The 12,383-nt window shown below is 42.7% G+C and overlaps 1 protein-coding gene across 1 annotated transcript in view; it reads right to left on the bottom strand.

Annotated features, from left to right (window-relative positions):
• Positions 1-416: 416 nt before the first annotated feature.
• Positions 417-12,383, bottom strand: part of LOC306826097 (basic helix-loop-helix ARNT-like protein 1) — a 28,210-nt gene continuing 16,243 nt past the window's right edge. The window contains exons 12-20 of the mRNA XM_079347205.1: positions 11,638-11,787; positions 8,999-9,245; positions 7,875-7,981; positions 7,607-7,757; positions 7,435-7,514; positions 7,226-7,334; positions 6,866-6,959; positions 5,242-5,335; positions 417-5,047 (exon numbers count right to left, since the gene is read on the bottom strand). Coding sequence (XP_079203331.1) covers positions 4,890-5,047; positions 5,242-5,335; positions 6,866-6,959; positions 7,226-7,334; positions 7,435-7,514; positions 7,607-7,757; positions 7,875-7,981; positions 8,999-9,245; positions 11,638-11,787 — 1,190 coding nt within the window. The 3' untranslated portion in view covers positions 417-4,889. The remainder of the gene's footprint in view (positions 5,048-5,241; positions 5,336-6,865; positions 6,960-7,225; positions 7,335-7,434; positions 7,515-7,606; positions 7,758-7,874; positions 7,982-8,998; positions 9,246-11,637; positions 11,788-12,383) is intronic.

Raw genomic sequence — 12,383 nt, forward strand, 5'->3', positions numbered from 1 at the left:
CTCACAAAATCAAACCATGAATAAGCTAACAGGGTTTCTGAGACTCTCCATATCAGAGAGCTGGTCCAAAGGGAAGGTTTTTTTTTTTTTTTTCCCCTCCAAAGAAGCTCCTGAGTAGCTCATCTGGGACATAAACGCACAAAGTGTATAATTTACTGACCTCCTTTCAGATGCCTGGTGATTAAAGAGGATGAGAGCTGTGACAACGTTTCACACGGCCTTTCTCAGCGTGCAGACACTTCTAGCAGCTGGATGGCAACATCGTTTAAAAATACCATTGGGCTGCTCCGATTGGCCGAGAGGACGGATCAGGTATAAACCAGAGTCATGAATGAAACCACAGAGGAAACGAATGATTTCATGAAGCAGATTCTTGTTATGCTCAAAAAAACAGAACACAATGTAGGAGCACGATGTCTTGACAGAAACCAATAATTTTATTTTAAAAATATTTCACTGCTGATACATACAATACACTCATCATACTCATATATATTTGCATAAAGTATACTCTTAACATGATAATATTTAAAGATTTGATACATTATTGTCAGGTGGGGAGGGGTATATCAACAGGGGGGGGACACTTTATTGTAGTGTGTAGCGTAAAAACATTGAGAGAGAAAACCACTAGAACAGATACAGAGAAGACCTCGCCAGCTGCTGCCTGTTGGAGGACAGAAAGGGGGGGGGGGATTTATATGCCAGGTACTGTGTACACTAACAGAGCTGTATACTCAGATGGGCAACACAGAAGCTTTCAACTCTGATAGAGTGATGCGTTCAATCTTTCATTTCTCATGACCTGCCCATGTAGAAAGAAAAAGTGCGCCAAGTTATTGTATCACAGACGGAACAGAAAAGCATGACTCAGAAAGACACTGAAAAAAAACCCTCCGCAATGCTCTGATTGTGTTAAACTAAATAAAAAGCACAAGGAATCACTTTTCCCAGGCTCTCTAGTCAAACAAACATGTTAGCATGTTAGCATAACGTGGCATGTTTTTGCTCAATTCGAACCTGACCCAAAAGGATACGTTTAATTCTCGTAACGTGTTATTACTATTTGTCCATTTTTAAAAACACTTCACATTCAATTCGAGGTTCTGCACACGTATTCCTGATTTCTTGTAAACTAAGCAGGTCCAGTGTTTACATTAATTTGACCAAGTTGAAGAGAATTGGGATTTCATGGGTTAATAAGACAACTCTACATCACAAACAGTTTAAAATCAGACAGACGCTGACCGAGTCGACAAGGTCACGACTGATCTGTCATGACATGTCCTTAAAGAATCAAGAATCAACCTCAAATACATGAGAAGGGCAAAGAAAAAAAAAACCCAAAAACAGATACCATCTCAAATCCCAAATGTTGGAGAGAATCTATAAAAGAACAAGAACGTTATTTCTATTTCACGAGTCTCTCTGTCCAAACAGGCTTTCATTTAAAACAGGCTTTCATTTATGTTTTTCTTCATTTTTTAATTTAGGACGACTCAACCAGTCTTCAAAGACGGCGGGGAAAACATTCAGAACATCCACGAGCAATGTTCAACATCTTTGTGTATATTTAAAAAGAACTATTATATTTGGCTTTCAGAAGAGGACAAAAGGTTAAACCACTTTCATGTCACGTTGAATGAACACGCACACCACAGGAAATCTTTTCAGGGAGGCCACGTGCAATTCTTATTTCTCTTTAAAGAACTTCAGTATTGCATGAAAAGCTCTGTTCACTTTTTTCTAGATTAGGATCGGATAAAACCATTTCATTCATGTAGGATATGTTGGGTTTTTTAGTGAGATTTTTTTTTTTGCTTCAAGTGAAATTTTTTTCCCCAAACAAATGAATTCCAGAGATGCTTCTCTGATTGATATCGGCGGTCTATGAATTTTCCTTCCACAAAGGCAGGCAGCACAACTTCCAAAAACGAGGATCACTTCCTGACAACTAAAAGGTCTGTGAGACTGCACAGAGCTGGCGAGGTGAAGAGGTTCTTCATGGAGGCAGAAAGGGACACGGAGATGAAGATCCTTGTGGCCGTGCCTCCTGATCCTGTTCACTGTCACAGTACACGATGAAGAGAATGTCAGCCGGCTCTATCTGTGTTACAAAAGCCTAGTCTGCTTTTCTAGACTCGCCCCCTACACTCCAGCGCTCCCTGGTAAATAGGTAGTTTTCTTTGACCGTTACGTGTAGCCATGGTACGTCAGTTTTAACAAGCGCTAATGTTGCGTTTGAAAGTCGAGGAGATGGGTTTTTAAAAAGTACCGCTACAGTAAATCTTGTAATAGAATTTACATCACAGGCATTTTCTTCTCTTTAGCTTCTCACAAACTCAGACAACAACTCAGAAAATGTTTGGACTGTTTCCAAGCCCAGGTTCTCAAATGTTAGGTCCAGTTTTAAATATATAGCACAAAAGGCAAACTAAAACCATTTCAATTGTTTCAAAGAGCCTGGACTGATCCAGAGTCAGCCCTCCTTTAGATTACATGTCTAAGCGCTTTTATGGGGTTTGCCATCTAGAGAAGATGAGTAGGTGGAGACCCTGTGACCAAGACCATCAGGTCTATGTTTGAGCAGGCTGATGCCCGCTGTGTTAACCTGTAGAAGAGCACATCTCTATTTATTGGCAGTGAGGAACTTGATTTGTCTTTGTTTGCAGTAGATTAGCTCTGTAGAGACTGAAACACACACGCACACCTGCACGCTGAGCGGGTGCTCTCTACTCAGCTCGGATTCTCAGTAGTTAAAGCCCTTAGAGCTTTACTCTTTATTTTACCTCTGCTGAGGCCTCTGTAACTTTACTTTGAGGACTTGCACAGGTGTTGCAGCAAAAACGTTGTCGATGGCGACTCAAGAGCAACGAAGTAGAGGTCTTCAAAGTTCAGTTTCTATCCCTGAACTGAGATGAAAATGCAAGGCGTTGGATGTCATGATGGTTAAAATCGTGCTTTTGTTGTTGAGGCAATGACAATGTGGACCGAGGATCATCTATTATCCTTTCCCACCTATCCCTCGAGGGGCAGCAGCCTATCCCAGCATGCACCAGGGGTGGATCCATATGAATGTCCTCTTTAAGTAATCACACTGTTCTAAGATCAAGGTGAATCTCACACATTCACTCTACCTGGGAGGACTGCCCAGTTTTATTTATATTTGTTATAAACCGTACACACTAACCATCTAAGGGCGTGACCACGTTAGGGGTGAAGTGTGCTTCGGCACCAAATGCCTAAAGTCCAGTTTGTTTGACCAGAGCGCTCAAGCACACTTCCTTGGTGCGCTTCGGAGAGCTGTGCTTTGACACGTCCTGGAGGTAAGCGTGCTCAGGCCCAGTTTGTCCTGGAGCAGTGAGTGCAGGCTGAGCCAACCAGCTGGGGTGGGAAATGGAGAAAGGGGGAGGGGCCAATTGTGCTAAAGCACGGCATGGAACGGATTGCACTAACAACAACAACAATCCACCATCCCATTTTCAAGCCCAGCACAGTTTAGCAGATGGCTGTTCCGTCATGAGCCCGGGTCTGCTGAACATTTCTGCCTGTTAAAAGGAAGTTTTTTCTTGCCACGCTTTGATGGATTAAGCTGGGCTCTTGTAATATAGCCATAAGTAAGGTCCTTTACCTGCTTTTTGTAAAGTGTCTTGAGATAACGCCTGTTATGAATTGACGCTATACAAATAAAGATTGATTGATTGAACAAGCGAGTGATCATTTCCTGTAGAGTCCGTGTTCTCAGCAGGACTGCAACACCAATCCGAACTCTTAAAGCGGAGCAGAACTTTGGACTTGTGAAGACCTCTACTCAACAGTTGTTCTGAGTCACTGGCTGCAACACTGAGATAATTATGGGTATCATTTTTTTGAAAGCAGGCATCATAACTTACAGAATGTACCTCAGGTGATTTTAGGCAAAAAAAAAAGAAGTATAAAACTGTATTAAAATCAGTTGAAGTACAGAATCCTCGATCCTTCGGGGAAGAGGTTTTCTGAGGATGAGTTTTAGAAGAAGTTGGACAAAAGTGTGTTTTGTAACTTGAGGGACAAAAAACAGCAGCAACGTGGCTTTAACGCATAATATTCTGTCAATATTTAAATAAACTGAAATACATGTTAGTGGATATTTGTAGCTGGAATATTAGAAACCTTTTAGAATCTTACTAAAAAAAAAAAAATAATAATAATTCTGTGTGTTGGTTTTCCCAGGTTGAATATCAGCTGGGTAGGGGGTGTGCACCACGACCATGTTTGTACGGCACTGACATCTCACGACGAGACTTGAACATTATCGAGATGTTGGGTTGCTTGCAGCATGAGGCAGAAATCAACTGCTCCCCCACCAAACACTGCTCCCTGAATCACTGTCTGTGAATGTCTCGGGAGTCCTGCGTTGGTGAAGTGGGACGGCTGCTGACGCGGCAACGAACGGCCCCCCGAGCCACCGTTCGACACGGCTCAATCCATCAGCAGGCACGTTAGCAGCGCAGTCCTGTCGTCTGCCCGGACTATTGTTAGGTGTAATGGTCAGTCACGGTGGCAATGTAAGGGAACATCTCGTCTGCATGCAACTTTCACTGCAAAAAATATCACACTCGTCCACTCACAGGGAATGATGAATCAAAAAGTGTGAGTGGATTCCTATCTTCAGTAGGAGCCACTCAGGCTGAAATCATCTCCATTTGTGTGTTACTCTTTTAGGAAAAATCTGCGTAATCAACAGACTTTTTCATTCCAAAAGATTATTTGTTGAAAACAGACATTTTTTGCAGTGTAGTCGTGTGCAAAAAGCAAGAAAAATGGCAGCCAGGATTTAACCTGACTGGAATCTGTCCATCAGTGGCTCTGGTGCTCAGAGTCTCTCTGCTTCTTCCCCTACAGCTTCCTCACAAAGGCCAAGGTAAGTCGCTGAAGTCGACGGGGCCGCCCAGGCCGGCGTCCGCCTCCAGCAGGGACATGATGACCGCCATGGCCGCTTCATCGTTACTCGGGCTGCTCGAACCGGGCTCGTCCATGATGTCTATACTCAGGTGGGAGTTGTCACCTGGACAAAAAAAACAGCAATGTTTGTGAGGGCAAAACAAAGTGAAAAGAGAGTTCAGTGTGTGTGTGTGTGTGTGTGTGTGTGTGTGTGTGTGTGTGTGTGTGTGTGTGTGTGTGTGTGTGTGTGTGTGTGTGTGTGTGTGTGTGTGTGTGTGTTCATGACCGTGTGTATGTTCATGACCGTGTGTGACTCACTCATAATGGACTGGTTGGAGTATGGGTAGCCTACAGAATCAGGTCCAGGAATGATCCCTGTGCTGGGCAGCTCAGGTGTGCCTCCATTCTGAATCTATAGAGGTGACACACATACACACACATCTCTGTTTACAGTGAACACAGATCAGTTCCAACCTCCCTTCAGTCCTCGGACATCTTTGTGTTTGTTCACAGAACACCGACTCGAGGCTCATTGGAGGAACAAATCAGAGGAAAGTAAGCAAACTTCAGCTTAAGACAGTTGGACTCATGTCTTTGTTTCAGATTACTATCAGGTAACAAATAGAGCAGAGGGAACAGGTCAGAAATACAGAAAGCAGACAACAGCTCTTCTAGGAAAAAGAAAAAGATCTTTAAAATGTTTTTGTTTTCTTTTGGGGGTGGGGTGAAGGTTTACTTCGTCACTTTCATTGTGACCTCCTGACATTATGTGTGTTGCCTGGAAACCTCACAGTGATGATACAGACTTGCTTTATCATTACAGCTTTAAAGGTCCCACATTTTGCCCTTTTTGGGGTTCATATAACTTAATTTATGTGTCGACTAAAGTACTCATAAAATCAAACTGAAGCAAACTCGTTCACACTGCCTCAATTATAAAAAAAAGATCTAGACAATGTGCAGCAGCTTTTTAATGAAAATATCTGTTCTTTTTGTTGAAGCATCAGTGTTTACTGTTTTAGATCACTATGGAGTATTAGCACAATGGACATGGGATCCTTTAAACAACACGCTGCATCAAAACTTTCTATTTCTAGGGGAGAAACATGACAGTTTTTCACACAATACAATTTCTACATCTTGGGTGAAAAAGGTTGCATGCATGCATTACTCTTTTACACAAAAACATATTTTCATTTTAAACTCAACATTTACTCTTGAGAGATATTTCTCTGTTTTATTCTTTCATGTACATGAATGCTTGGCTGGTGCCGAAAACAATTCACTCCACATTGTTCTGTGTGTATTTGTGTATGTGGTCATAAATGTAAAACTGTCCTATCATAAAGATAATGGTTAACAATGACACATTTTTGTCTGTGTGAGATCTCCATCTAAGATTGATCTGCTCTCTACGCTGCAGTCACATGCTCTGCAGGAGGAGGTCAGCAGAGAGATTGGAGAGACAGATCATGTGGACACACTTGTGAGTGCAACTTTTGTGTTGTTTTGTTTTTTTTTTGTCGATGAAATGTCGCCGCTGCTGAGAGCTGACAAATACAGGAAGGAGAGCGTGGTGGGACACGGCGCTGTGAGCGCTGAAGAGAGGACAGGCGTACAAGTGTGAGGTCATGAGAAGTGAACGGAAACATGGTTCACAAAACAAAGTTGTGTGTGAAGCAAACAGTGAAGATTGTGGGAAATACTGAAATATAACGACCACAAAATAAAGATATTTAAACGGGATTTGAATTTTATGCATTTTGTTTTGTTTCATGGTATCGCAAATAAATCAGATGATTCAAAAATTGGACTAAATGTCAGAACCCAAAGAAAGATATCTGATCTATCTCAACTCAATGAATAGGTAGATTTCATAGTGCAGTCACATGACATAAAATGCTATCGACAGAATTTGCTTGTGTGTGAGAGCATGTGTTACCTTCTTGCCCCCTGGGGAGCAGGTGTCGGGTGGAGGGGTGCTGGTGATGTTCAGAGGGCTGGAGCCACAGCTGGATGGAGAGGAGCCTCGAATCCTGACAGACACACACCGTTAGATTCTCAAATCGACTTTTTCTCAAATCGTTCCATTTCCCAAGATCACGACTGAACACATAGTTACACAACACGGAAACTTAAAGATGTATGATAAAACATCTGTGTCATCTAAACCACAATCACCTGATTTTTAACTAGGTCACAGTTTGTTTTTTTCCTTTCTCTCTCTCTCTCTCTCTCTCTCTCTCTCTCTCTCTCCCTATCTCCAGAGACACCTTGTCATTAGGGTTTTAAATCTTCTCACCTTTGGATCTCCATCACTTCCTCTGCAATCATTCGTCCAATCTTGCCTGCTCCTGCTCTTGTGCCACCAGGGATGCCAGGCACCGTCTGGAGCGCCCGCCTTCCTCCGCCTGCCAATCAATAACAATCAGGATCAGGAGGTTTCACACAGTGTAAGGATTTGTTGTAATCAGATCAATTAGCCACACACACAGCAGTGCGTGTATTTACCCTCTGAGGTGAGAACACTGTCCATGCTCTGTGGTGAGGCAGCGGACTGAGGGTATTCTGACACTTCCATCATGGGACACCTGGACAGGAAAAGGCATTTGTGGAATTATTCTTGATATTTCAGATCTGTGTGTGATCAGTGTTACAAGTGTGATGGTCTTCAGATACTTACGACACGACTGTGTTGGTGGAGACGATGTACTCCACCTCCTTGGTCCAGGGGTTCATAAAGCTGAACCAGCGGCTCCTCAGCGTGATGAAGGAGCCATCTTTTATTTTGAATTTGTAACAGTTGGTGTTGATCTTCTCTCTCATCTGAAGCACTGCACACAGATCCATCGACAGTGTTAGAGAAAACTAAATTTTTTTTTTATTCACGCAGCGTTGTTATTATTACTATCATTGGAGTGTTTCTTGTCCTGTCCATCCGTCACATGTACCTTGTCTGTGGCACTCTGCCAGGTGGCCGATGTCATCCTGGTGGAAATACTCGTAGAAGGAGGTTCCCAGCAGCTCCTGGGGCAGGTAGGCGAGGATGGCTGTCGCTCTGCATGGACACACAGAGAGACACGGAAAGATATTACTGACTTAAAGCGGCTCTTTAAAAATAAGAAAGACAACTGAAGCTCCAGACATGTTGATCTGCAGCAAGAAAAACAACCTGTGTTTAGCTCTTTATCAAGGCCAAACGTAAACTCCTAACTAACCAGTACAATAAGTCATTACTAGGGATGTAAAGAGGAATCGTAAAATCCTAATAAACCGATTCAAAGGTGTCAAGGTTGACGTTGGTACGCTGACAAATGAATCGCAGTCATATCGTCAGCAGTTGGAGGGCGAGATTTTGAAATTGAGGACGCACCCCGACTTTTAAATCGAAGGTGTGGAAGCAGTTCGACTTCCATGAGACAGAAAATGAAAGAGATGCCAAAAACTGTGTGCAAATACAACCAACATGACAGCATTTAAGGAGAAGCTCCTATCAGCCTTAAAGGTCAAACCACACAGACAAGCAGGTCAACAGCCTATTGTGAGGTGATCCCTTCTTGTTATGGAAGCAACAAGATGTGATGTATGTATGTGAGATGATCACATCAGACTCTAGTCGAGGTTCAGGGGGCTTTCAGTCGACGTCTTATTCGTTCAGGGAGATTCAGAGCGACCACAAAATGGCAAAACTAAAACTTATTTAACAACATTTAGTTACATCTGTCAGGCCTATTAAAGCTGCAACTAAAAAAGCCAGTTAACCACCACAGAGCTTCTTAATCTGTGTATTCAAGTGTTTATACTGTATACAGTGTAGTAAGCCTGATACACTAATGGACAATCTTCAAGACGTCCTTATTGACTTTCCTCTTTACTGCTTTCTAATATGACCCACTGCAAACATGTTTAGAACACAAACACAGACCACAGATAAACAAAGGTCAGATGATGTACATATAGGGCTTCATATTGTTTTTTAAAAAAGTATCATTTTAAAGGTGACTAATTCACAGTGGGTTCCTTTACGTGAACGCATACACGGTTGAATTCTCTACACGCCTCTGTGGAGTCTCACCTCTGGTCCACGAAGACAAATTTGCCATCGATGGCGTGCCGGGAGACGTACTCAGTGGGCTTCACCCTGATGTCTGCCAGACTGGGTTGGGGAACTATGTGTGGATGCAGGCGGCCGATGGCCACCAGGCAGCTGAGGTTGCAGCCCTCGTTGTCCGGTTCGTTGTCCTCGTCCAGACCCATCTTGGTGGGCGGCCAGCTCTTCAGGTAGCCTGTGCTGTGGATGGTGCAGAAGCTCTTACGGTCTGCTGTAGAGACAAGGGAGTGTGTGTGTGTGTGTGGGGGGGAGACGAGACTCTGTTAGAGCTTATATCAGGAGTGGACAGGAAGCAGCTCAGCAGGATGCCACCCTCACATTGGGAGATTCTCACAGTTCAGTTAACAAAAATCCTCATTGATATAAAACGACTGTAACGGGCTGATCACTTTTCAATCTGGTGTCATTGAAGATTTGAAACGGCTTACATCCTGTGTTTGTTTTCAACTTTTTAATACATAAAAAGGGAAACTGAGAACAGTTCATTCATTTATACAACATATCATTACATCTCTCTGTTTACTGGCTGAGGTTTAAGATTAGCACTCAAGATGCTTCAGGTTCACACATGCGCTTAAAAGGAACCTTTAAATAGAGACACAGTTCTCAGGGGTCTTCTGCCTGTAAAGACGGTGACTGAGGGCTCAAGTCCTACAGGAAGTACGAGTGCTTGAACTCATCCGATGAGGACATACTGCTGCTCTCCGTTGTCCTCGTGTTAAAAGGTTGCGAGCCTGAAGCTCCAAGTTTTAACATCTTTAAAAAGCATTTTAATTCCATGAGTCCTTTTTAAACGTTCTAACATTTCATCAGCATTGATCCGTAGCGAGACCTTTTTTAGATGACGAAAAAAATGAGCCTCACTCTATGTGACCTCTCTGCATTAGGCTACAGTTTAGATACTCAGGGACTTTATAGATGCACTACCTTCATGACAAACGTGGCTCTTTTTGTTTGCCGAGATGCTGGCCGGAGTTTTAGCCTCCATAAGAACCGTTTGTGTCACACTTACTGAGCTTGAATCTTTGGACAGGAGAACTCCCTCGTTAATCAAATCAAAAGTTTCCCTTTTCACAAATCTATTTTTGTAACCCTGAAAAACATTTTTTGATTTGGACTGTGCACTGACATGAAAAGATATCACCACTGGTCCCCTGAGGAGCTCTAAATTGTAACTTTTACTTTTTTTTGTTGTCCCCACTGTGGAAGTCAGAGAAACGACATCAGAGGGAGAATAAAGTTTGTCTGTATGAAATATTAAGCTAAAAGCACTAAAACATTCATTGTGAATGGCGATGCAGGCAATCTGGGTTGCATGGCTCTTTTCGAATGGCCTGTAAATGTTCTCCTGACTACAAAGACGCTTAGTTCACACTCCAGTTCCTCTCCATGAGCGGCTAACAGAGCACAAGCAGCCAGCAGTATGTTTCATCTGCACTCAGGAACACAGAGGGCTGAAAAAGAGATGTACTCCAGAGAAGGAATTCTTAAAGCTTGAAAAATATTTAGCATGCGCAAAGTGGGCGCTGACCTTGTGTTATTTGAACAACGCAGGATGTTATTTGAATCCAAAAAAAACAGATAAAAGCTCAAGTGCAAGAAGAGGAAAAGTAGTCTACAGTATGTCTCGTCGGAGAGCGAGGCGGATCAACAACAGTCCTGTGTTCCAATAACTTTGTGACATTAAAACCAGAGCAGGATGATAATCAAAAAAATAATAATAATAAAAGGTCAGTGGCCCAGTTAACCCAATGATTTACAGGTGTCATGGCCAACCCCTTTTATTCATTCAATCATTTGGAAGTAGCACACTGCTCGAGCTGTAACATCTGATCTGTGTTGTGTGCGACACGGAGTAGTGAACCCTGCTCGCCCGTTTACAGCCGCCCTCCATGCTGAGCTGCACACTCACATGCTTTCTCTCTCTTGAGCTGTCGTGCGCTGATGTCGTTTGTGAACAGGACCTTCTCTGTAATCTGTATGTATTCATCTGAAATACTTTCACAGGATTAGTTTGTTGGCATGGTAACGATAAGTGAGTCAGGATCAATCTGAAAGTGAGGCTCAAGTGAAGGTACGTCGTAGCTGCATCCGGCTCAGCAGCTCCTTTTTCCTTAAAGTGACTGAAGCTAATGACCACACATCTATCAACTATCGCCATGCCAACAGCGACAATGACTTTACAGGCACTGAAGGCGTTGCTGTGGTTTGAGTTACTGCAGCTTCTGTCTTTAATAGTGTTCTTTTGACAGTCTGATTTGATTGAATAAGGAGAAGGTAAATAATGTAATGCATGCACTCGAAGAGGCCAACTTCCTGGCTGGTATAACAGAGGCCTGTCCTGTCAACTGGGGTGTGATTCCTGCTTCTAATAAGGATGTGCCTCTAAAAATAGAAACAGATGAACACCAGGAAATTAAGGCTTTAACTCTCATAAGACGGTAACTAAGTGTTTTCAGTACGAGGATACAGGTTTAGGCTGAAGAAGAGCCCAAGAGTGGTACTGAAGGAGGAAAACTGAGATGCTTTAAAGAGCACAAAGCTGCTTTTAGAAGGGCTTATTCTTAGCTGATAGTCTTGTGTCAGGTGAGCGGGTGCTGTACCTTTTTTCTTCGAGCAAGTGGATGGAAAGTCTTTGTCCTCTACTTTGACAGAAGGCCTGTTACACTTCATCCTGCAGAAAAATGACCGCCTTGCTCCAGAACAGAGTCTGGAAGGACCCGGTGTGATATCTGTCTTTACTGGAAGACCAGCTGCAAACACACAAACAACAAACAGCTCAAGCAAAAGGTACAGATTGTTCAGATGCAATCAAACAACATTTGTGTCCAATATCATCTGTAAATGTGAAAACTTCAGTTCAACACTAAGTTGTTTTTAGTTGTTTTGAGAGGCCTCTATTTCCAGTCTTCTGTTTTGTTTGTCACTGCTTCCATGTATGAAGCTGTGTTCACTCTTTGGTCCTCTGTGGAGTTATTTAGAGGTAATTCCTTGACATATCTTTCTAGTCGCCCTCTCTTAAAACAAGATGTAAATCACTTTCAGCATATAAAAGAAAATTAACGCCATATATCTGAAGAGGATTAATGCATCGTGCTGCTCTTTCTGAGTCTTTAGCTCAATGATTCAGAATGTTTTGAACCTAAAGACTGCCATCAGTGTCCCAGGAACCAAACAGGGATATATAACTGCAGGAAAAAAGCTCAAATCATAGATGGTCAATGGTTAAACCCAGGTGATGAAATTAGCTGTTAACATTTTGACTAATGTAAGAAGGTGGCCTTCAGACGGTTGGTGGCTATAGTTTCATCCAATGAAACACAACACAACACAAATCGTGGCTTAGACA

This window comes from Symphodus melops (assembly GCF_947650265.1).
Source record: "Symphodus melops genome assembly, chromosome: 6".
NCBI classification, from domain to species: domain Eukaryota; kingdom Metazoa; phylum Chordata; class Actinopteri; order Labriformes; family Labridae; genus Symphodus; species Symphodus melops.